At 38.1% G+C, this 27,345-nt stretch overlaps 1 protein-coding gene across 1 annotated transcript; it reads left to right on the forward strand.

Moving 5' to 3' along the window:
- The first annotated feature begins 13,680 nt into the window (after nucleotides 1-13,680).
- On the forward strand, nucleotides 13,681-16,939 carry LOC107825389 (glycosyltransferase BC10). Its single transcript, XM_016652247.2, has 2 exons — nucleotides 13,681-15,040; nucleotides 16,525-16,939. The coding sequence occupies exon 1, from the start codon at nucleotides 13,891-13,893 to the stop codon at nucleotides 15,028-15,030; it is 1,140 nt and encodes a 379-aa protein (XP_016507733.1). The 5' UTR covers nucleotides 13,681-13,890; the 3' UTR covers nucleotides 15,031-15,040; nucleotides 16,525-16,939.
- Nucleotides 16,940-27,345: the final 10,406 nt, after the last annotated feature.

The raw sequence follows: 27,345 nt of genomic DNA on the forward strand, positions 1-27,345 counted from the left end.
TAAATGATGATGGGGCGTTGGTCAACCCAAATGACATTACAAGGAACTCATAATGACCATACTGAGTCCTGAAAGTAGTCTTTGGAATATCTGGCTCCCGAATCTTCAATTGATGATACCCTGACCGCAAATCAATTTTTGAGAACACTCTGGCACCTTGTAGTTGATCAAATAGGTCATCAATCCGAGGCAATGGGTCCCTGTTCTTCACTGTAACCTTGTTCAATAGTCGATAATCAATACACATGCGCATGGAACCATCTTTCTTCTTTACAAACAAGACTGGAGCACCGTAAGGCGATACACTGGGCCGAACAAAACCCTTATCAAGCAACTCCTGTAACTGCTCTTTTAATTCCTTCAATTTTGTTGGGGCCATACGATATGGTGGAATAGAAATAGGCTGAGTGCCCGGTAACAAATCAATGCCAAAGTCAATATCCCTGTCGGGTGGTATACCAGGAAGATCCGCAGGAAATACATTTGGAAAATCCCTCACTACCGGAACTGACTCCACGGTAAGAGTATCAACACTGACATCTCTCACAAAGGCTAGATAAGCATCGCACCCTTTTTCAACCATACGCTGAGCCTTTAGAAAGGAGATAACCCTGCTACGAACATAATTTAAAGCATCCCTCCACTCTATCTGTGGTAATCCTTGCATAGCCATCGTCATGATTTTAGCGTGACAATCAAGAATAGCATGATAGGGCGACAACCAGTCCATGCCCCAAATAATATCAAAATCTACCATACTGATCAGCAAGAGATCGACTCTGGTCTCAAAACAATTAATAACAACTAAACACGATCGATACACACAGTCAACAATAACAAAATCTCCCACGGGTGTAGATACATGTACAAGAGAACTCAGAGAATCACCAAATACCCCTAAATATGGATCAAAATCAGAGGACACATAAGAATAGGTGGAGCCTGGATCAAACAAAGCTGACGCCTCTCTATGACAAACCGAAATAATACATGTGTTAACTGAGTCAGATGCAACTGCCTCAGTCCTAGTAGGAAGAGCATAATATCTGGCATGGCCTCCCCCTCTAGGGTGACCTCTACATGTACGACCTCCACCTCGAGCTAGCTGTGCAGGTGGAGTGGCAACTGGTGCAGTAACCATGGCTGAGAAGCCTGAGGGCCCTGTGGAATAGGTGGGGCCTGAGAAATTGTGGAGGTGCACCCCTCCTAAATCTGGGGAAATTCCTCACTATATGACGAGTGTCACCACACTCAAAACAAGCCCTCAGTGGACATGGCTGCTTGGACTTGCTCGGGCCTGATCGACTGGACTGACCGCTGAAAGCACCCCGTGCAGGATGTACAGTAGACAATGGCAGTGCATAATAGGGGGCCTAAAGTTTGGGAATAGCCGGAATACCGCTGGAAGCTGGAAGCGCTGAATGGATATGACAACTCACATAACCTCTACCATGACGGGCTACAACTGGCGCACGAGAACTGTTATATATGTCAGAATCTCGAGGCCTCTTAGCTTCCCTTTCTTCTCTCTCTCGGGTCCGCATATATCACGACCCAAACCGATGGGCCGCAACGGGCACCCGGTACCTTACTCAACCGAGTACCACTATAGCATATCATTCTTATCGTACTTTCATTGGCAAATGGGCCAAACGGGCCATCACGGGCTAACCAGAATGAACATGAGGGAGTACTCCATATAGGACGACCCAACCTGATATAAAAACTTACACATGTGACATACGGGCCTATGAGGCCAAGATGATCATTTGTAAACTCAAAATATAGGCCGACAAGGCCATACAATCTTCATATACCTGACATCTGTCTATAAGACTCTAAGAGTACATAAATATCATAAAGGTCGGGACTGAGCCCCGCCATACCAATCAATACACGTCCTAATTATAGTGACAAAATAAGTAACTCCGGAGCAAATAGAGCACAGTAACATCTTCTACTGAGTTGATAGCCTACTTGGAGGACTCTCGACCTGTCTATCGGGACCTGCAGGCATGAAACGCAGTATCCCCAGGCAAAAGGGACGTCAGTACAAATAATGTATCGAGTATGTAAGGAATGGAAATCAGTAAATAATAGACATGAGAGAAACATGGAGTAAAAGACTCGACATGTATGTCTGCATAGCTCTATGAATCATTTTATTTTTATAATGTCATGCATATGCGTATAAATGTCATACCATGCATAGATATATGCGTTCATAACATCATCAAGCCTCTGAGGACATCCCATCATATCATTTCGGCCACTGTGGGCAAATTATCAACGTATACGAGCTGATCAGGTGGTGGTGTGCATCTAACGCCATAACCTTTTCTCATATCCCATATATATATATATATATATATATACACATACATAACGTCGTCTGGTCATGGGTCAGTGTACATGTATAAATGAATGCAATGTATGAGAAGTATGTCAATAAAATCTCTCGGAATGTCATAAGACCATTATACCTCTGATTAATATTATGAAACAAACTTTATCAACTTACGTATTTTCTCAGACCCATGAACAGACGATAGAATAATAAGACATATGGGAATTCAAGAACATAGACATCTCTAATAGTTCTATGAATAGAGTCATTTATGGAATTTGTGCATTTGCTCGTTTCGTTCGTGTCGTATAGATCATGCCAAAAAGAAAGAAGGGATAGCCTTAACATACCTGAAGTAGGAAAAAATCCGTGTGATATTCTTGAGAAGGTTTACACCGTACTCCCTTAAAATTATAAATTTCATGCTTTATAGTAAATGGGATGTGCCATGGTGCATGCTATTCATCGATGACATAGTTCTGATTGATGAGTCGTGAGCCGGTGTTAACGAGAGGCTGGAGGTTTGGAGACAGGCTCTTGAGTCTAAGGGTTTCAAGCTAAGCAGGACGAAGACAGAATACCTGGAGTGTAAGTTCAGCGATGAGCCAGGGGAAGAGGGCGTGGATGTGAGGCTTGATTCGCAGGTCATCCCGAGTAGAGACAGCCTCAAGTACCTTGGTTCGGTTATCCAGGGGGAGGGGAGATCGACGAGGATGTCACACATCGTATTGGAGTAGGATGGATGAAGTGGAGGTTAGCATCTGGAGTCCTGTGTGACAAGAGAGTGACACCGATACTTAAAGGTAAGTTTCATAAAGCGGTGGTTAGACCGGCCATGATGTATGGGGCTGAGTGTTGGGCCGTTAAGAACTCACATATCCAGAAGATGAAAGTAGTAGAAATGAGGATATTGCGGTAGATGTGCGGGTATACTAGGATAGATAAGATTAGGAATGATGATATTCAGGAGAAGGTGTATGTGGCTCCCATTTATGACAAGATGCGGGAAGCGAGGCTTAGATGGTTCGGACATGTTCAGAGGAGAAGCCCAGATGCTCCGGTACGGAGGTGTGGGCAACTGGTTGTGGATGGCATGAGAAGAGGTAGAGGGCGGCCTAAGAAGTATTGGGGAGAGGTGATCAGGCAGGATATGGCGAGGCTCCAGATTTTCGAGGATATGACACTTGATAGGAAGATATGGAGGTCGAGTATTAGGGTTGTAGGTTAGGAGGTAGTTGAGTCGTGCCTTACTTCGTACCATTGTGGGACTAGCCATGTAGGGTTTTTGTCTAAAATAGCTAGTGGCAATGTTGTGGCTTACTATTTCGCTTTTCAGTGCATGTCCTATTTACTAGCTATCGCTGTTGCTTTGCATCTTTCTTCTAGATTTCATAGTGTTCCTATTTTTCTTATGATTGTTGTGGTGATACTAACATTTTCTAATATTGTCTCCCTTTGCTTTGCATCTTTCTTCAGGATTTCATGATGTTCCTATTTATCCTATGATTGTTGTTGTGATACTAATATTGTCTCCTTTTTGTCCTTTTGTCTTTTTGTTTTTTTTAGCCGAGGGTCTTTCAGAAACAACCTCTGGAAAAATCCGTATGATATTCTTGAGAAAAATTACACCGCACTCCGTTATAATTGTAAATTTCACGCTTTATTGTAAAAAATGGTCTCTGTACGAAATGTTTTGAAGCAATACGTTGCTATTGCAATCCATGAACTTTGCTGAAGCTTTTTGACGTGAAAATGTTAAAGCTATACAATTCAAGAGCTTTGGGATTTTTGACGTGAAATGTTAGAGCTATACCATTCAAGGATTTGAATTATGGAAAAAGTGTAGTATAAAGTGATGATTAGGCACCAACCCCTCTTAATTGTGAACATCTTGCAAATTTGAATTCAAGAGTCACTCAAGAATCATGTGTTGCTGCCACGTGGGGAAAGTTTAGGCTTATCCAACATTAGCCACTTAATTCCTTAATTAATTTGTTAATTCTCCATTAACCAATAATTACCCAATTATCTACATAATTAGGAATTATCTCAATTTACTTAAAATACTACTTACTTTTAATACACTTTGTACACCTTTCTATTATGGTCATGTGGTACCTTGTATGGTACTAGTCCATAAATACCGAGTATTTTAGCTCGGGCTGTATTTTAACCCAAAATGTCAAACTTTGACGAAATTTATTTTCTTCAATTTGCTTACCCTCTCACTTTCACGAATTTATTCATCACTTGTATGAAATAAAATAATGCTTATAATCTCAAAATAATTTCATTCCCGAACTTACGTCGATTAACTTACGACAAAACTTTAATATACGAAAATGCGAGATGTAATATCTCATTTCCGAGCTACCATCAATTTGCTTATGACGTACTTTCACGTACGAAAATATGGGGTGTAACAGCATACCCTCTAATCTCGTAGCGATTGCCACCACCTGCTGGTATACGATGTCCATCTCCAGCTCTCGGGCCATACTGAATCTGATACTAGGGTGGAGTCCCTCAATAAATCGACGAACACGTTCTCCGACAGTAGCAACCAAGACAAGTGCATGCCTGGAGAAATTACTGAAATAGACTACATACTCCGATACTGTCATAAAACCCTGGCGCAACTACTCAAACTCTACGCACCATGCATCTCTGAGTCTCTGGGGAACAAACTCTCCCAAGAACATATAAGAGAACTGAACCTACGTGAGTGACGCTACCTCTATCGGACTACCCAACTCATATGCTCACCACCACTGATACGCCGTTCCCTTAAGCTGGAATATAGTAAAAACGACCCCACTAGAATCCACAATACCCATAGTACGGAGGATACAATGACATTCCTCAAGAAAAACCTAAGCATCCTCTGAAGCCAAACCGCTAAAAGTAGGAGGGAGGTACTTTTTGTACCTCTCGAGCCTGAGCTTCTCCCTCTCCGAAACTGCTGCCCTAACCTCGGGGCGAACTGGGAACCCTGGCTGCACTGGTATAACCTTTGGGGCATGGTCAACCTGGACCTGTGGCTCTATGGTACGGGCAGCGGGAGTTGGTGCTCCTCCCCCAGCCTGAGATATGGCAGGAGCAAGTGGAATCAACCCTGCCTGAGCTAGAGTGCAAAACATGCTCAAATATTGGGCAAGAGTCTCCTGAAGTGCAAGGGTAGTAACAGTTATATCAGGTGCCTACTCTCCAACTAGAGCTACGGGTGGCTCCTCTGCATCAGCTCGTGCAGGTGCTGTAGCTGCACCATGTGGTCCTCCTCGGCCTCTGACCCAGCCTTTGCCCCGGCCCAGCCTCTTGCGGCTCTAACAGGGGATGCAGGTGTGTGATCATCGGATCTAGTTGTGCGTGTCCTCACCATCCGTGAGAGAACAGAAAGACAATGGTTTAGAATTTCGAAGTCAACAAATGCGTACGATAAGGAATCAAAGAAGTGAACCTTTTCCTAATAGTTCCATAGCCTCCCGAAGATAAGTACAGACGTCTCCGTACTGATCCACGAGACTCTACTAAACCTGCTTGTGACTCATAACACCTATGAACCTAGGGCTCTGATAACAACTTTGTCACGATCCAATTTTTCCCTCAGTAGGATATTGTGACGGTACCTAGTCTCTAAGACTAGGTAAGCTTATCAACATGCGGAAAAATTAAAATGACAATAATTACTCTTAAAACACAACAACTCAGTACATATAAAAATTCCCAAAACCCGGCGAAATACAAGTCACAAGCTCTAAGAAATTATTGTAAATATCTCTATACATCATAGTCTAATGAAGATAATGAAAACAACATAATAAAGATAGAGGGGGACTTCGAGGTCTGCGGATGCAGGCAGATATACCTTGAAGTCTCCGCGTACGGACTAGCTCACTGATACCTGGTCTGGTAGGAAATACCTGGATCTGCACAAAAAGATGTGCAGAAGCGTAGTATGAGTGCACCATAATGGTACCCAGTAAGTGACAAGCCTAACCTCGCTAGAGTAGTGACGAGGTCAGGTGAGGGCTCTACTGGGAATAATAAGAGATAGGGCAAAAAGTTTAACAATATAATAACAATAATGACAATGGAAGTGAATCAAGTAAGGAGTATGTCACAATTTAACTACACAGAATAGGAGCAAATAATACATCACGGAAGAAAAATAGGAACTTACATATTTAGGGAAAAACAAAACAATCAAGACAAGTACACTAATAGAAACATATCAACAAGGGCACTCCCGAGGTACCGCCTCGTATTCCCAAATCATAAATAAATTCACAATATTTTTCTTATATCACCGCGGCAGCCTTCACATTTAGTAAAAAAAAGAAATTATTTTTTTTCCGAAATAGCATCCCGCGTTTTAGCCTACCTTATCACACCGCATGACTTCTAGTAGTTTCCTTACTAGCCATGCGTATCAAGCCTACCTTATCTCACCGCATGCGTTTCAACACCCAGACCTTATACCACCGCATGCGTATCAATATCACAATTCGCACCTCAAATGCCAAAATATTTTAAATTGCCAAATAAATCAACAATAACATTATTTTTCAGAATAAGGAGCTCACGGATCAATCACAAAGGATACAAAATTCTCAACAAAATATTCGGGAGTGAACAACTCAACAGAATAATATTCAACAATTTAACACTTTTATTTCAATATGATTTACGACCTTTATATTTTAATACCAATTTCAATAATCGATATTTCATAATTTAACAACTCAATTAAGGATTCAATTAAACAGGTAAAATAATTTGCAAGAAAAAGGTAAGGCAAGTAGGACATGTGAAAATAGAATAAGGATGATGAATATAACATGATAAAATAATGTTATTAATAGGTGATAGAGATCTACACAATTTAAAGCCAGAATTTTCTACATTTAGCCCGTGTATACACTTGTCACCTCGCGTACACAGCTTTCAATACATCACAATTATCATAACAATATCAATCCTAAGGGGAATTTCTCTTACACAAGGTTAGACAAGTCACTTACCTCGACTTGCGTTAATTCGATCCACTAGTAGGCTTTTTTTCTCGATTATTCAACTCTGAATGAGTCGAATCTAGCCAAAACAATTTCATACGATAAATATAACTATAGGAAACTAATTCTAACGAGAAAATTTATGATATTTACAAAGAAATTTAAAAGTCAACTCGGAAAGTCAACACGGGGCCCACGTCACAAATTTACAAAAGGATCGGAATCCGAATTTTCATTCAATGACGAGTCCAACCATACCAAAATTACTAAATTTCGATAATAATTCGGCCCTCAAATCTTCAAATTTAACCAAGAGGGTTTTTCAAAAATTTCCAACTTAAAACACAAATTAAATATAAAAAACAACCATAGATTCGGGTACTTTAACCAAAATTGAGTTAGGAATTTTTACCTCAATATTTTCCTTGAAGAATCTCTCGAAAATCGTCTCACCCGAGCTCTCAAAATCCAAAAATGGGTAAAAATGGCCATCCCCCTCGAATTATATGTTATGACTTTGTGGACAACTTTATTGCTTCTGCGCGGCCTTCGCTTCTGCGGTTCATTCGATCGCAGAAGCGCCTTCGCTTCTGCAGAGCTCGTTCCGCTTCTGCGACTCCAACTGGGAAGCCTTTTGTCTGCATCTGCGAGCCACAACTCACTTGTGCGAGTCCGATCCGAATCATACTCGGGGTACTCGGGACCCTGTCCGAATATACCAACAAGTCTCGTAACATAGTACGGACTTACTCGGGATCTCAAATCTCATCAAACAATATCGAAATTATGAATTGCACCTCGCATCACACTTATGAGTTTTCAAACTTTTTAATTTACAAAACTCGTGCCAAAATATATTAAATGAATCCGGAATGGCTTCAAATTTGGCACACAAGTCCTAAATGACATACTGGAGCTGTTCCAATTTTTAAAATTGAATTTCGACCCCGATATTAATAAAGTCAACTCCTGGTCAAACTTTCCAAAAATCACCCATTTTCGAACTTTCGCCAATTTATGCCGAAATGACCTACTGACATCCAAATCAACATTCGGTCGTGCTCCTAAGTCTAAAATCTTCATACAGAGCTATTGAAATCATAAAATTTACATTCTGGGGTCGTCTACATCAAAATCAAACTACGCTCAACTCTTACAACTTAAACCTTTAACTTAGGGACTACGTGTCCCATTTCACTCCGAATCCAAAAACTAAACACCCCGGCAAGTTACAACTCCATGATATAGCATAGAAGAAATATAATTTAGGGGATCGGAGTTAAAATACTCATCACGATCGGCCGATTCATTACACCATGTTATTAGATTCATACTTGTGGGGGAGAGTAAGAATTGTTACTAGAAACACTTCCTTTGCTACTCTGACCTTCTCCTGTTTGTCCCTTTTGGTTACCTCATTCATGTACGCTGAACCCATTAGTTGTATGCATCCCTAAGTGTCCTCCACTTGGTTGAGATAGCTTTGCTGCAGATTTACCTCTCACCTCTTTCCAGTCTTCCCCTTGTGCTTTATCATCCATTGGGGTCTCCAACCTGGTAATCAAGCTAGTAACTGTCTTGCTTACTTGTTGGGAAAATGTAGGATTCTTGTCCTTTGCCTCTTTCTCTTTATTCTTATTTTAGACCACTGGCCCTTTGTATTGCCATTTCTGTTGCTGTGGAGGTCTATTTGTGTAGGCCTACTGGGTAGACTTTATTTCCTGTATTTGTGACCCTTTTTTTCCTGGTATTCATGTCCCACCTGCAAGCACACTCCACAAAAGTTGGGCTTCCAATCATACAATACAATTTGTTCAAATTGTATCTCATTTTGATCCTCCACTTGAATCACTTCAGGGAGAGGTACTGTTACATCTATTTCCACCAACAAGCGGGCATATGATATCCTATCAATGTTAGTAGTACAATCATCTGCATACAATGGAACTCCTAAACTACTTGCAATTTTGCTTAATGCCTCACTACTCTAGCAATTGAGGGGAAGGTTTGGCAATTTTACCCCACCGTGACATAGTTTTCAAAATTTCAGCATGCAAATTGAAATCAGGTGTCCAGATCCTAGTAACAACAGGTTTGCTAACCCATGATTTAGGTTCATTTGGGTATCCAATTAATTTTCAGTAGCCTCAGTTGTGTTCTGTCCAACAATTGATTTCCCCAAATCCTTAACCCTAATTTCAAAATTACTTTTTCCAGATGCTTGCTCAGATTAAGAACTCACCTTGGTTCCCACAATTTCCGTTTGGGGGGAGGGGGAGGGGGGGCAACTGTTGCGTCGAGGATTGCCCAACGTCCCTAGTTGGAAGGTTTGACCAGTCCTTTGTTCCTCCATTTTTGTCCACTAACTTTGTTTTTCCTCAATAGCTCCCAATTTCTTTGCAATGCCCTCTGCCGCCACTGCTGGTTGACGTTTATGGTCTTCCTTGGCCTTCGTCTGGCCATTTTCGGTGACCGTGCACGTTAGAAAAGAGCACCTATAACTTTTCATTAATATATTCTTATTCCATGATTTTTTATTTTTTATTTTCAATGTAATAAATAATAATCCAATTAAAATACGAATGATCTAACCCGACATGACCCCCGACCCAATAGCCATATATATATAAATTAAAATAATAGTAAAAGTAAATCTTTCAAAATACGATACTTCTATTTTTTATTTTGTGTTTTCAAGATATACATTCAAATTAATAGCACTTTTGTTTTAAGTGCTCTATGATTATACCTTTTTTTTCCGAGAATATGAGACATTCCAAACTAAGTTTTTGTGAGGGAAGGATTTACTTTTAATATTATTTTAATATATATATATATATATATATATATATATATATATATATATATATATATATATATATCACGAAAACATGCCGTAAGAGGATAATATTAAAAATGGTCACCAATGGAATCTAACAAAAATTTTCTTTGAACTACCTACACAAATTGTTGATAACAAAAATGCAATTACTACACCTAACGACCATAAAGCAGGCAATAATATTATCTGGAGCCTCACCTCCAGTGACCTCTTCACAACCACATCTTGCTATCAAATTATTGATAATGAGGAAAAAGTCTAAAAAGATTTCACATGGATTTGGAAACTACACTACGCTAATAAAATAAAATAAAATTATTTGAAAATGTTACCATGATAAACTTTCCCAGTAGATCATACCTATCTAGAATAGGGATTAACATCGATCAGTTATGTCCAGTTTGCAAACAAGGGGAAGAAAGAATGCAACATATATTCTGGGAATGTAATATTATTAATAATTTGTGAAACACTTATGGGATAACTTATACCCCTTCAAATAACAAAAATCACTGGATTGTCTACGTAAGAAACACAAATTATACTTTCTCACATAAATACCTTCAGTGGGGAGATGTATTTCCTTTTGCATTATGGCATATATGGAAAAATAGGAACAACAACAACCATAAAAATATCACTTGTTGTACATAATGGATCACTATTATTAACCAAGCATTAGAATACAAGCTTATGACAGAAAAAAGGAACAACCAACACCACCCAAAAGGCAATTAGGGTAACATGGCATAAGCCTCCAAAGGGGTGGTTCAAGCTAAACATGGACGGAGCCTTCAACAAAAACAAATTCTAAGGTGGTATTGGCGGCGTAATAAGAAACAGTGCAGGCTCTTGGATTATGGCATTCAACAAAAAGATTTCAACATTATCTGCTACTCAGAAGGGCCAAGTAACTCTCAATCATAGCTTCAAACAGGGAAATTGAGTGGCACACGTTTTGGCTAGGGAAGCACTGATGCAGTCCAACATAAATAAACAATATCTTTTCGCAATACCTCCACAACTGGCGTTGAAAAAGTATCAAAGGGACTTGGAGGATTTTTATTGTGTAAAATATATTTTCCCTAATGTATGCACTAGGTTGGCTGTTCTAAGTAATGCTGATGCCATAGAAGGCAATAGTTCGTATGTAGGTGTCAACAATGGCAGTTTGGTTTGTAATATGCCAAGACTTGATGACTAGTTATTAATATATTATCCTTATTGCTAAAAAAAAAGTTTTATAATTTTTGTATAAGAAAATAAAGTTATATGACTTTGGCGAAAAAAAATTATAGTTATATGACCATTTGTGTAATTTACCTATAAAGAGAGACTTTGAAATATTGCCTCACTTATGACACAAGGAAAATGCGTGACAGACTCAAAATTTTATGATAAACTATGGCGAAGAAAGAAGGGGAGTTTTACATAAATAGTTGGCCAAACTCAATGATTACTTTTTCTTGCCGCATACATAAATTATATATGAATTATACATGATTATACACGTATTATATATATGAATTATTCATATATTATATATTCATTGGCTATTTTTAATTTATGGGATTGAGTAGGTCGCTAATTGGGTTAATTCTTCTGGAAAAAAGACGAGGAAAAAAGAACAAGAAGATTTTGCTACCTGCTTTTTGCCTTTCCTAGTTTTAGTCGTTGGGTAACTTCTTGTGTTTTGGGTAGAAAGGAGATTATTTAACTTTTATTATTCAAAAGTAATAGAAACTATTCCAATAAGATGTGAAAGCTCGTTAATTAGCATCAAGATTATTCTTGTCTTTATAGATATTTCATCTAGATATAAATTATACAAGCATTTTTATTTTAGACATTATTGTGTAAGTGAAACGTTATCTAATATTAATTAACACAAAAGTTATTGTGTAAGTGAAGTAGACATTATCTGTGTAGAAACGCATAAGTAACTCTACATTTATATGAATAAGAATTTCCAATATACATTGTAAAGAGAAAATGGAAATCCTATGCGGCCGAACAAATTTTTGTTTTCTTGGTTTTATCTTTCAAAGAAAAATTTCAATTGCATAGTACTACTTCCTCATTTTGCTCTCTCCAGCAAAAAATCTGATAGTCCAAAAAGCTAGAACCAAATTTACATTATCATGAGTTTAAATTCATTAGTTAAATTTTTTCTTTATTTTTAATTAATTATGAACAAACTACCTATATGTCTTCTAAAAGTTAGTAAAAGATGAACATTATTATGTTTCTAAAAGTTACGAATGTATTTTGTACAAAAATCATTTTTTAAACTATATTGAGATAATAGCACTTTTGATTCCTCAATTATGTTGTAGAATCAAAATTTGGTCCTCGTAATATAGATGAAACACATGTAACATTCAATTAACTAAAATATGCATTATTTCCTTTATATATGTTTACCCTAAAAAACGGATAACAATTAAGTTTATATGTGATTTTAAGGATATGCGGACTAATTCAATACAAATGATAAATAATGTTAGATTAAACAGATAAAGGATGTAATAAATTGTCAAACCAATTAAGGAGAGTGATCCCGGATTCAGTAACAGCTTAATGTAATGCCTGCCTTCGATCCCGGGCCCACAATAATGAAAAACTGATGAACAAAAGTAAGAACTTTGAATAAAAGAGAAAATAAGAATATATTCTCTTGATATGCGTGTTACCATGTATCTAATGAATAGTGAGACTCCCATTTATATAGTAGGAGAGTTTTACCCTAAGTACAATTGCATAAAAGGTAAAAATCTACCGTTTTGCTAATCACAAATTCTCTGCCGATACGTGCCGAGATTCATGCTGTGACATCCGGCTGGGCACGGATATCACGACCCTTTGCTAGTCGTGCTCGATTATCTGGTAATGCTCTTCGAAGCTTTGGGATTCGAATCGGACCGGGGGCTGTTACCCCGGTTCTTCCGAGGTCAGGTGTTTTGCTCGAACCCCGACTCAAAGGGCTCCTTACCCCGATTCCGATTCCTTACGATCATGTCTCTGCTCCGTTTACTCCATCGAGAACGAGGTGTCCAACGGGCTCGATATCACCCGTATACACTAAAGAAAATATGTTGCAGTTACACTATTTTTAGAATATATTATCTCATATATAAAGTAACAATACAAATTTAAATAACACAGGAACAACTGACTGATGTGTTGGTCAATAAATTCGTTAAATTTCTATAGATTTACAGGCACGGTGATACAAAATACAGATTTCAGTTAACTAAGAGTTAAATATCTTACCTAGATATCATAAGGACCAAAATCATTATCTGTAATCAATTTTAGGGACTAAAATGCTAATTTCCAATTTATTCCAAAAACTCATCAAGGAAAGACAGCACATTGTATTACATGCGACCGAATGCATAGGATACTAATCCACAAAACCAATCACCAAATTTGTCATCTTTATAATTAAACCATACTCGGTCCTGATCCATATCGCCATGATAAGACCTCCACCTTTGCTTTTCTGACTCTCCATTTACATTACATCACCCCCTTCTTCTTTTCTTCTTCTAACTTCTATCCCTTTTTCTCCACAATCTTCTCTGTATCAGTTGCTCTTTTTTCGCCATTTTACATGTCTAGTTAGTTATATTCATATTTGACCCTTTAACCCATTTTCTCTTTTGCTCTGATTCAGTTACTATACTATGTTGAACGCACCTTTAGTAATTTCTTTTGTACTTTTATTATCTTTTCCACTGCTTTTCCTCTTCGCCCCACGAGTTCTCCCACACAAACACTCCGATAAAATCTCCTTCCCCGATGAGATCGACGACCTCGCTCTCTTCCGCCGCGCAACCCTTAATTCCATCCACAAACGCGGTGGCAGAGGCGGAGTTAGGGCTGTCTCCCGCCTTGGCACCACTAATCCCCGCCGCAAAATCGCATTTCTCTTCCTCACTAATACCGATCTCCATTTCGCGCCTCTTTGGGAACGGTTCTTCGCCGGCCACGAAGATTCGTTTAATATTTATGTTCATGCGGATCCTTCTAGTAAGGTCGCTTCTCCCGGAGGTGTTTTTAACGGCCGTTTTATTGCCGGGAAGAGAACCCAACGCGCCTCCCCTTCACTCATCTCCGCCGCTCGCCGCCTCCTAGCCACTGCCATCCTAGACGACTCCTCAAATTCCTATTTTGCCCTCGTTTCTCAACAGTGCATTCCTCTCCACTCGTTCAACTTCGTTTACAATTCTCTCTTCTTATCGACTCAGTTCCCGGCTCACCGGAGCTTCATCGAAATACTCTCGGGCGAGCCACAGTTGTGGGACCGGTACATCGCCAGAGGGGAAAACGTGATGCTACCAGAAGTGCCATTCGACCGGTTTCGGGTCGGGTCACAGTTCTTCGTGTTGACCCGAAAGCATGCACAGTTAGTGATTAAGGACAGGAGGTTATGGAGGAAGTTTAAACTGCCGTGTTTGAACAAGGATTCGTGTTATCCCGAAGAGCATTATTTTCCGACCCTGTTGTCGATGGAGGATCCGGATGGGTGTACCCATTACACTCTTACTCGTGTTAACTGGACGGGTAGTGTGGGTGGGCACCCACATACTTATAACCCGCTCGAGATCTCACCGGAGCTTATTTACAAGCTCCGGGAACCTCTTACTAGAGTCCACTGGACGGGCAGTGTGGATGGACACCCGGATGCTTATGACCCGCCCCAGATCTCACAGGAGCTCCGGGAATCAAATAATATGTATTCACACTGGTTTGCAAGAAAATTTTCGCCGGATTGTTTGAAGCCGTTGATGGATATAGCGGATAAGGTCATTTTCCGGGAGTAAATGGAGTCCGGTAAGTATTTTTATTTATCGTTAGCTTATTTCTTATTTATTTTGCTTTTTGATTGTTAGATTTAACTATGGTAGTTTTCTTGGCAATGTCTTAATTGGTTTAGAGAATTCATTAATTTAACTCTATGAGTGCCAATTTAAAGTGAGGAAAACATATCAGTCAACTATTTTTATGTGTTGGGTGAAATAGTTAGGTGTGGATTAGTTACTTAATTTGTGGAAATTTGAAATAGTCCAGGCACGCTCGATCCTTATATGTTACTTACTCATTAATAAAAAGACTTAATTAAAAGTACATGTCTTGATTTGATTAAATTTTTTCTAGCCTAATGGGTCTTCCAAAGTTTTTTCTTTACTTTACATAATAGGTGTAAGTTTTATGTATACACTATCTTGTGGTAGAATTACATTTGGTTTGTGTTGTCATCGTCATAATTTTATCAAATTTAGTGGTGACATCTTATGGGTTGTGTTACTAGGGACAGCCGGATAAAAAGCAATATTTTTCGACCTGTAGTGTTATGAATAACCTTATTTTATATCTTTATGAGTTGGAACTGTTACAACTTACAAGGTGGTCGCAAAAGTTGAGGGAAAATGCGTTTTAGTTAATTGTAGTCTGTAGATGCTCAAAATGAAATTTCAAATATTAGGATAATATTTGCATCAGATGATGTGTCAGTCAAGTCAAGCTTTAGTTTTTCTAATATTTTCGAGTTCCCGATCCAGCCTACAAAAGATTTGAGCCAATGCTTTTTAGAAAAGTTTATCATTCAACATCAGTAATTGGATACTTTAATGCCTGTTCAAATCTGAGCCATTCCATCATTATTCCAAAAACTGTGCTATGTATTTATTGTTTTGTTTTGTGTTTGATATAAAGCTTCTTTTCATATAATATATGGGACAGATGCCTCAACTTTCTTCCAAGTATAGAAGGGTTCCAAAATGATCTTTGTAGTTGGCAGAATTACCATCTAGTGTTAAGACACCCACCTAAGCAATTTAAGTCTAGTATCTAAAAAATATAAAATGAGCAGCGATAAAGTTGTCTTCAGTTGACTCATAGTTTACGGGTTTGAGCCGTGAAAGTAATTACGGACTCTTGCATTAGAGTAGTTTGTATAAATCATTACCCTTGGGTGTGGCCTTTTCCCATGTCCTAAGTGAACGCTATATGACTAGTGCATTGAATTGCTCTTTTTATCTAAAAAGTAAAATGAGAATACTTATCATGTGTGGAAAATTCCTAATTTGTTGTTATCAATTTGGTGTAAAGGTTTATTCTGCGAAATAGTTTATTAAACAATTTCTCTATCTTCATAGTTAAAGGTAGGGATAATATTTGTTAGTTTAACCGATTATTTTAATCGGATGGGAATAGTGTTTTGTCTTGTTGAATGACATTTTTATTTTGGATGTGGCATATGGGTATCTCAACAACTCTTGACTCACGTACTGTTTATTTTCTTAATGGTTTTGCAGGTGGGATTGGAATCTTATTGAAGCAACGAAGAGACAGAGGCGCAAGCCAAAAGCTCTTTTGTAATAAACAAATAATGATGCGTGTTTGTTTTGGTCTTATGTACATAAGACGGGATAAGGTGTGAAATAGTGGTTGTGGAAATTGGTCAAAAACTTGAAAAAAAAATAGGGGGGTGTGTGTGTGCTTAGAGTGGAGTTCCCAAAAGGGTATTTCGAGGAAAATATGAGCAAAAAGTAGCAACTGGCTCATTGCTCTTTTTTCTCTTTTTCCCTTCTTTTGTTCCTAAAAAGAAAAAAAGGATAAAGTCTCCCGTTTGCTCCCCATCCTCTTACCTTTGTTGATTTCATGTATTACAGTTTTCCTCGTGTTAATGATAGTTTGCAGTTGGATCAAAATATAGGATCCTTCTTCCTCTATATTTACTCTTGTTTTTTATATCGTTTGGTAAATTTGGAGTTTTTCTCATATTGACGGGTTTTATTTACTGGTTATTGTTTTGCTTTTCATCTATTTTTTTGTTCTTGCTGTTATTTTTTTTCTATGGTTTTTATCGATGGTACTGATATATTACCTCTTTTCGTCTTCTTGAGCCGAGGGTCTAGGGGTAAGGTTTGTGTACAGACTACCTTCCTCGGACTCCATTAGTGTAATTTAACTGGGTCGTTGTTGTTGTTGTGGTAAATTTGGAGTTTACTTTTGTGAAGTGCCATACTTTGGTTCACGTTTTCAACGCATGAAATTTTAACTATGCGTAGGGGTGTACAAAGGAAATCGATAAATCGCACCAAATTGATAATTCGAGTCAAACCGAGAAAAAAAAATCCGACTATGATTTGATTTGGTATTAGAAAAAAAAATTCGGTCATAATTGGTTTGGTTTGGTGTTAACTAAAATAAGTCAAACCGAAACCAAACCAACCCGACATTATATATATACAAGTTATAAAAATATTTTATACATAAAAATAATTATTGTAATGTAATTTATGAATATTTTAAAACTTTTTTTTAGTTCTCTCTTTTAATGTATTATTTCAAACTTGGACTTAGAACTTTTGAATGGTCAAATATGTTTTATAACCCATAAAAATTAGTGGCTCAAATAAAGTCCAAATCAATAGAAATGCTAAAAAAAATTCAATTCAAAATCAAATCAATACTAATGCTAACAAAAAAAATTCAATTCAATAAGGAATGACAATAGTATTGAATATTTATTTTTTTAGTTTTGCATTGGTTTAGATAGTGAAAATGCATAACTTACTTTTAATATTATTTAGTCATGTAATTAATACTTAGTACTTATTAGTCGTATTTATTTTAACATGAGTTAGTACTTTTAGATTATGATTATTTTTATTATGGCTTATTAATTATCAATATTTATTTTATGCGATTTGTTGAGTATTTTAGTATAATCATGACTCTATCTCCCATTATTTTGTATTACTTTATTGGGTAACATCTTATATAGTTTCATCCTATTAGGATCTAAGAAATATTAGAGCATAAATTATAAATTTTATGCTATGAAAAAATTGTCGGAAAAAATTCAAAAAGCTCAAAAATTCAAGATTGAAAAATACGACTTTTATTGGTTTGATTTCGTTTATAGATTTAAAAATTCGAGAAAATTGATTTGATTTGGTAATTAGAAAATTCGAATCAATCCGGTCTATGGATACCTTAAATACGTGAATGATCATTTATATTCCTACCAAGAGGCTCAAAATTGGTCAATTGTCCAATTCACGCATGACAAGAGAGCTACAACTTGGGACGCATATATGGCAACAAGTTGAGACAGAGACAACTTGGGACAAGTGCAACTGCGACGATACTCACCTCAGCCTCTCTACCGCATTAGTTACTAGAGTAGATACAGCCTTAGAATATATATATAGTTGGATAAGCTCGTTATCCAAATAAACTGGAATGTGTATGAACAATATGGAGTGTTAATTTAATATTAGGTGATGAATGGGTGGGTGATTCATAAGTTACACATTAGGCTTTAACCCGCCCTAAGTTACAGTCTTTTTTAGGCCAAATGTGTGGCAACTCTACTTAATACAAGTAGTAATTTAATCCAGTTACATAAGTTTTAAATTGCAATAATTTGGGAAAGGTTATGATATAATCCCATATATTTAATTTTGAAAGCCAAATTTTCGAATCCTTGACTTGGTTCTTAAGTTGGAACTCCTGCAAATCTTTTATTTCATCTCTATTACATATTCGTGATTTAGCCTCCCGATTTTAAATGTGTTGAACTAGATGACTTATTACCAATAATAAATAATTACATCATTAGAATGAAAGAAGCCATAAACAATTCTTAAATTGGTACGAGAAAAGTCCATTTATGAAGTTTTGTGTTTCTCAAATTATGTAAATACCCGATGTAGATAAGCTTTTATCAAACATGAACACTTTATAAGAACGAAAGACAATACAGAGATAAAATTATTTATTATGACTAAATTATAGATTCAAATAACAATTTACTTTTCACGCCATAAGGTTTGAATTGTCACTTCGAATTGTTCAATTGATGAGGGTGGGTGTAGTAGTTAGCATGTGTTATTAAAAAGAAAAAGAAAAAAGGTATATCTTCTTTCGGCTTAAATTTATACTGTCACAATTGATTTGTTAAAGGTTTACTGATTAATCAAGATTTCTTCAGACTCAGAGAAAGAAATTATTGCCAAATTTAAAATCAGCAGTGTGACCAAATGAAAAGGAGTGGTAGTTGACAAATAGAAAGTTCTGAGTGATAGAAATAATAAATAACGACAAGTGTTTCATTACTTCAAGTAAAGCAAATAAATTTAACAAAAATAGTACTGTAAAAGATTTTAAAGTTTTTCAAAAAGGAGGCCCTCTCCGATTTCGGGTCAGCTTTGCTGGAATTGGGCAGGAGGACCTAAGGAAAAAAAAAAATAGTACAAAGACTCTAAAAACATTTGGAACAATTAATGCAACTTTCTAATTTGCCAAATTAGGAAGTTAATTACTCTCCCGTCTCATATTATCAGTCGTGGTTACTAAAAATAGTTGTATTAAATTATTTATCATTTTAGAATTTCAAGATAAAATTGAATATTTTTTTCTTTTTTTACCCTTAGTAATAATTATCCTTGAAGATTACAAAATGGATAAATTTGTTCAAATACCAATAAAGAAAGATTAAATATTAAGACATGAATAAGGGTAGAGTAGCTAAAATTTCATCCTAATTAATTTTTTTCATGTACAAGAGAATCATGACAGATAATTTAAGACAGAGGGAATAATTAAAATTTCTAAAGAAAAGCTGAAATTATTGCTAATTTTCAAATTAGTTAAGTGGTAGTAGTTGACAAACTGAAAGTTTTGAATGATGATCGGAACAATAGCAATAACGACAGGTGTTTCAATATTTTATGTTGGACATATAAAATAAAGAAATAGTAAAAGATTTTAAATATTACTCTTAAACAAAAACTATCCTATTTCTAGGTCTGCTTTGAAGGAATTGTGCAAAGGAATACCTAAGAAGCAAGAGGCAATAGAAAACTCTAAGTTCCATTAGGGTAGGGTTCAATCCCTTGACTCCCTCTCCTACCCCTTCAAGGAGTCGTTTGGTTAAAGATAAAATATGTAGGGATTAATAATGCAATAATTATTATGAGAGCTAATTTTGTTATTTTAGTGTTTTAATCCATATATTATTAATAGTTGTATTCGTATTACATGTTGTTACAATCCAATTTCTCCTATGGGTCGTGATGACGCCCAACGTTATCGCTAGGCAAGCCGACAATGAACTAACTCTATGATCCGTTCTTCTAAAGATTTGAAATAGTTGATTTTTAGTTTTGTGCATAGGTAAGAAGTAAGCATTTAATAAAAATGAGATGTCAAGATTTTTAAAGCAGTGAGATAAATAAGATAACCCAAAAATCATCACGTGTCTACTAGCCTAAACCACCAAGACCTGGTGTCACAAGTGTGCGAGCAACTAGTAGGGTATACAAAAGAGTTCTACGCTACCGCCTGAAATGAAGTAGACAGAAAAAATACAAGCAAAAGAAAAGACTTCGGCTGTTGCGGAACGGCTCGGAAGGCAGCTCACCGTGTAGTCTCGTAGAAGCGATCAAGTGTACGTGCCAGACTGATATCCAGATGCACTTGCCTTAGGTCTTGCACATTAAGTGCAGAAGTGTAGCGTGAGTACATAAACAACACGTACCCAATAAATATTCCGTCTAACCTCAAAGAAGTAGTGACGAGAGGTCGACTTTGACACTTACTATAGGCTAACAATAAAATGTCAAGGCAATAACTAAGCATGGATTACGGAAATATATATTTATTTAAAACTCAATAACAGGAATAGTAAATAATCCCTTCGCTAATAATATGTCCCAAGTTCAATTTCCATCATTTAACAATTTATATCTCAAGTCAACAAAACAATGTCAATTATAATTGATTCCAAAGATTTATCATGCGCAATTTATGCCGAGGTCGTATGGCCCGATCTAACGCAAAAATATTTAAACTTTGCACTGCCGAGGGTCGAACGACACGAACCATATATGCATCTATCTGCTACCGAGGCGTTCGGCCCGCTCCACAAAAGAGAAAATACTTTATAACAGTCAATTCACTATTTATTAAGAGTCAATTATTTAAAGAAACACCAATCCTCAATAATAGTCGAGTGAACCATTCAAGAATTTAAGTAAGTGAAATTTAGCCTCTTACTATTCCCCTATCAAGTTCCAACATGATTTAAGCAATTAAGTTAACAAGTAGGGTGCAAACATCGTAAATATAGCATGGTATGGGTCCTAGACTACCCGGACAATAGCAAAATCAGTAACTACGTACGGACTCTTGTCACCTCGTGCGTACGTAGTCCCCACAAATAGGAGCACATATTAATCAATTCACCTATGGGGTTAATTCTCTCTTACAAGGTTAGAAAAGAGACTTACCTCATCTCAAAGCCTACTTTTCAGTCCAAGATTGTGCTCAAACCTTCAATTCGGTGCCAAACGACTCGAAACTAGTCAAATATTATATAAAATGATCAATACATGTTCAAAAGTTCATATAATAACTATTAAAGTGATTACCCCAACCCCAAATGTAGGATCCCTAAAATTCACCCCCGGGCCTACGTGCCCGAATTTTCGGAAATATTTGAAGAAAGTTGTTGCCCATAACCTCATGAACTCAAATATATGATTTTCACTAAATTCCATAACAAATTTCGTGGTTAAATCTCATTTTTATAAAAAACCTAATTTTTCACCTAAACCCATAATTTTCACTGATTTACATGTTATAATCTACCCATAAACTATGTATTTAACTCACGTTGTGTAGAAATTACTTACCTGAAAGTGCTAGGTGAAATTCCCTCTCTAAGAGCTCCAAGAATCGCCCAAACAAATGAAATAAGTGAGCTAAAATGCCTAAGTCCCGTCATTAAATGAGGTTTCTGCCCCCAACGATTATCGTACATGCGGTGCCTTGGCCGCATTTGCGGTGCATGGTCCACTTCTGCGGAGGTATTCAAGCCCAGCGAGGGCCGCTTCTGCGGACGGGATCCCGCTTCTGCGGTTGGGTCCGCTTCTGCGCACTTCCTCATCGCACCTGTGCGTTCGCGGGTGTGCACGAAAATTCGCATATGCGGTCCATGGCCAAACGCTCCAGAACCGCTTCTGTGGTGAAACCCTCGCACCTGCGGCCAAAAGCTCGCAGGTGCGGGCACACAAGAACTGGTGCACCAGCAGCCCCTTTTGAATCTTGACTCAATCTGCGCATCGTCCGAATGGCATCCGGGATCCCCGAGGCCCCGTCCAAATATGCCAACAAGTCTATAAATATAATACGGACTTGCTCGAGCTCTTGAAATGCGTAAAACAACAACAAAACCAAGAATCACACTCCAAAATCAAATCGAATCAAAATATGAACTTCAAGTTCTTCAATTTACTCCCAACGCGCCGAAATATACTTAGGCTACTCGGAATGACACCAAATTTTGCGTGCAAGTCTTAAATTACCATACGGAACTATTACCGATCTCGGAATCCCATTTGACCTCGATAATACCAAAACCTACTCCAAACCAAATTTAAAGAATTTCAAAACCTTCAAAGAACCAACTTTTACTATTATGCGCCGAAATGCTCGCGGGTCATCCAAAACCCAATCCGAACATACGCATAAGTCTAAAATCATCATACGAACCTATTGGAATCGTAAAATCCCGATTCCGAGGTCATTTAATCAAAACTTTGACCAAAGTCAAACTTAGCCTTTTTAGCCAACCTTAAGGAACCAAGTGTTCCGATTTCAACACGAACCCTTCCAAATTCCGAACTAACCATCCCCATAAGTCATAAAATAGTAAAAGCACATATGAGGAGCCTTATTTAGGGGAACGGGGTTAAGAAAGAAAAATGACAGGTCGGGTCGTTACATTCTCCACCTCTTAAACAAACGTTCATCCTCGAACGGGTCTAGAATCATACCTGGAGTACTGAATAAGTGTGGATATTTGCCCTGCATGTCCTCCTCGGACTCCCAAGTTGCCTCCTCGATTGGTTGGGCCCTCTACTGAACCTTTACCGCGAAAATACTCTTGGACCTCAATTGACAAACCTACCTATCAACAATGGCAACTAACTCCTCTTCATAACCCAAGCTCTCATCTAACTAGATCGTGCTTGTCACGACCCAAAACTAACCCCTGTCGTGATGGCGCCTATCGTGGAACTAGGCAAGCTAACTCATTTCCAAAACAAACCGATATTTTCATTTTAAAAATAATTTCAAGTTTATTTAACATAAACCTTCATTTAAAGAGTTCAAATCAAAGAAAACAGAAGTGCGAAAAAGAAAATCCCGACATCGGGGTGTCACTAGTCATGAGCACATACTACAATCTGTCTAACAATATCAAGGCTAACTCAGCCCGAAAAATAGCTAAATACAACTAGAGGAAGATAAGAGGGAGAAGAGCATGGGCTGCGATCTACAAATAGCTACCCTGCTATCTCCAAGAAAAATCTGTAACCAAATTACTCAATAATCGCTAACGTGTCCAGCTACACCTGAATCTGCACACAAGGTGTAGGGAGTAACGTGAGTACGCCAACTCAGTAAGTAACAACAATAAATAAAGACTGAGCAGTAGTGACGAGCAATAACGCATATAACATTCATATCATGAAATCTCAGTAAAGTACAACATGTTTTAAAAATCAGTGTTTGAATCAAATCATCTCGTTTAAACCTGGTTCCAGTAAAAATCATTTAAAGATATTTGTCCAATAGTTTTTCAAACAAAGGCTCAATGCAAAGGTGAGCAAAAATGATGAAATCATAAACAGCCCCTCGGGCAAAACACCACTCATATACAGCCCCTCGGGCAAACCTTACAGTCACTCATTCCACTCGGGCATAGCTCACAATCACTCTTGCCACTCGGGCATACCTCACAATCACTCTTTCCACTCGGGCATACCTCACAATCACTCTTGCCTCCCAGTCACTCAGCACTGGGGGTGTGTACAGACTCCGGAGGGGCTCGGCCTCACTCAGTCATAAGTATGCTGCAGGCGGGCATCCCCGATCCAAACTCATCCTCACAAATCAGGCCCTCGGCCTCACTCATTCATAAACCTCTCAGGCCTCTCGGGCATTTCAGTAAAACAGGGCATTCGGCCCAAAATATTTATATGCATCAAAATAGAGTCATAAAACTGAGTTATGCGGTAAACAAGTATAAACATAACTGAGTATAGATTTTCAATCGAAAACAATGAGAGGATGGTAAGAAATATCCCCTAAGGGTCCAAACAACTTTGGCGCAAGGCCCAAACATGGCATTCAGCCCAATTTACAGAAATTCTTTCTAAAACATATAAGTATCAAATGGTTTCAACAAAGTATGCAACTTTACAGTTGCTACGGGACGGACCAAGTCACAAATCCCCGACAGTGCACGCCCACACGTCCGTCACCTAGCATGTGCGTCACTTCAAAATAGTAGAATGATATGAAATTCGGGGTTTCATACCCTCAGGACTAGATTTACAATCGTTATTTACCTAAAACCGGTCAAATCTCTAACCCGCAATGATCTTGCCTCTGTACTCGGCCTCCAAATGCTCCGAATCTATTCACAATCAGTACAATACCATCAATACGTGCCAATGGGATGAATTCCACAAGAAAAACTATAAAATTAGACCAAAACCCGAAATTGGCTCAAAAATCGCATGTGGGGCCCATGACTCGGAACCCAACAAAAGTTACAAAATCCAAAAGCCCATTCAACCACGAGTCTACCCATACCAATTTTACCATAATCCGACCTCAACTCGACCTCAAATCTACAAATCTTATTTCCAAATTTCTAAGTTCCAATCTCCGATTTACACCTCAAAATCATGTAATCTAGTCGGATTATTCGACGATAATTCAATATTATGGAGTAGAAATGATCACAAGGGACTTACCTCAAGTTTTCCTTAAAAATATATTAAAAATCGCCTCTCCTCAAGCTCCAATTTGTCAAAAATGGCAAATGGGACGAAGTCCCTGTTTTTATAATTCTGCCCAGACATCCTCGGTTTTGCCTCGATCTTGGCCTTCGATTATGTCTTCGACCCGGCCTTCGACCGTGACCCTCAACCCTGGGCTCGATCATGCCTTCAATCGTGGCCCTCGACTCTGGGCTCGATCATGGGCCGAAGCAATTTCCAACAGAAGGAAATTGCAGCAGTTGTTCTAGTTCAATTTTTGATCCGTTAACCATCCGAAACTCACCCGAGGCCCTCGGGACCTCAACAAAATATACCAACAAGTCCTGAAACATCATACGAACTTAGTCAAATCCTCAAATATCTCAAACAACGCTAAAACTATGAATTACACTCCAATTCAAGCCTAATGAACTTTGAAAATTTTAATTTCTACAAACAACTCCGGAACCTATCAAATCACGTCCGATTGACCTCAAATTTTGTGCACAAGTCCTAAATGACCTAAAAGAGGTATTCCAATTTTCATAATCGGATTCCGACCCCGATATCAAAAAGTCAACGCCCCGGTCAAACTTCTCAAAAATAAAACTTTCAGCATTTCAAGCCTAATTCCTCTACGGACTTCCAAATAATATTCCGGACACGCTCCTAAGCCCAAAATCACCATACAGAGCTATTGGAATCATCAAAATTCAAATTTGAGGTCGTTTACACATAGGTCCATATCCGGTCCACTTTTCTAACTAAAATTTTCAATTATGAGACTAAGTGTCTCATTTCACTACGATTTCCTTCCGGACTCGAACCAACTAACCCGATATAACATAATATAGTTGGATAAAACAAAAAGAAGTAGGAATGGGGAAAACGGGGTTATAACTCTCGAAACGACCGGTCGGGTCGTTACATCCTCTCTCACTTAAACATACGTTTGTCCTCGAACGTGCCCAGAGTTGTTCCAAAAGCCATCAAATCACTATGTAGCTTTCACATGCACATACCCGGGGGTGATCCCACGTCACTCTATCCCATACAGGTCCGATAGCACAGCATAACTGAAATTTCTCAATTCAACCTAGCCCACAGGTTGCCAAATCCGGGAGCAAGTCCCCGAAGCACCTGTAGATACTAGCCACGCCATAAGTTCACAAATAACCGATCATACCCATTACTGTGCTACCCCAACCTACTTCCAAACTGTAATATTTTCCCAAGTCCTTTCCAAATCGCCTTCAAATTGCTATCTTATTTCCTTATCAGAACACTTCTATCCTTAACTAAAACTGGCCCCACGAACTCTAGCATAGAATCACACCGCCCTAAGGCTTATAAGCCGCCGAATACCCTTTTTATGTATTCCAAAGGTTCCACAACCAAACATGCTTACTCCGAAGAGACTTTATAGGAACCTAAAACCGTTTCCTTCACCTTCTTGATACTGAAATGCATAATTCACAATGATATGAGATGCAACGAGTCTCAACACCGTTCAATGCAACTCCCAGTTTTCTAGCCATATTTATAAATCTTGAATCCATTGTAACCATTCCTGAATTAACCGACCAAACGGACCGAAACGACATGTGCCCCATTAGCACATCAACACCTAAGGGAATAAAGAGTAACCCTCACTCCTACGCAACCGAGCAAATTCCCGCTCCATGTACACTACATTCTCTATGAATAAACACTTAATTATTTTTATGGTCCTCCCATAACCATAGGGTATAATACAACTTATGTCCAGAAATTCTTTTACTCGAGTCATCCTCGATCTCGACCTCTGCAAGTCATAACTGATTCACCGGTATACCCCGAACTGAAACTAATACGACCCATAACCGTGCAATCAACTCGTCGATAACAGACTCCCCCACTTAGCCTTAAGGTGCAATTATATAAAATTATAACCCGTAAGGATTTCTCCTTCTCAATTACCAAGGTCTCGAACCGTTAACCTGCCAGACTTCTCGAAGTCTTTTATTAAGCCTTTCATGAACATCCTGAATCTCCAGCCAAAATTACACACGCGACCTCCCACCGGGTAGCTAGTAATATTCCTCACAAAAGCTTCATCAATATCACGCCACCGCTAGCTGCACACAAGAGATAACCCACATGTAGAATTCCTTACCGACATCTCCCAATGATACTGCACTGAGTGCAACGACCGCGAAATTCGTAAATTCTCCTGAGTTCATGCTCGCCCACCATTTATATAAGTCTGCACTTTCCCTATTGGCATCAATTGTACGTCAACAATACCTT

Source organism: Nicotiana tabacum, chromosome 13 (genome assembly GCF_000715075.1).
Source record: "Nicotiana tabacum cultivar K326 chromosome 13, ASM71507v2, whole genome shotgun sequence".
NCBI classification, from domain to species: domain Eukaryota; kingdom Viridiplantae; phylum Streptophyta; class Magnoliopsida; order Solanales; family Solanaceae; genus Nicotiana; species Nicotiana tabacum.

What these genes read in the sequence shown, in the direction of transcription:
- LOC107825389 (XM_016652247.2), top strand. Translation starts at nt 13,891, where the DNA reads ATGTTGAACGCACCTTTAGTAATTTCTTTTGTACTTTTATTATCTTTT.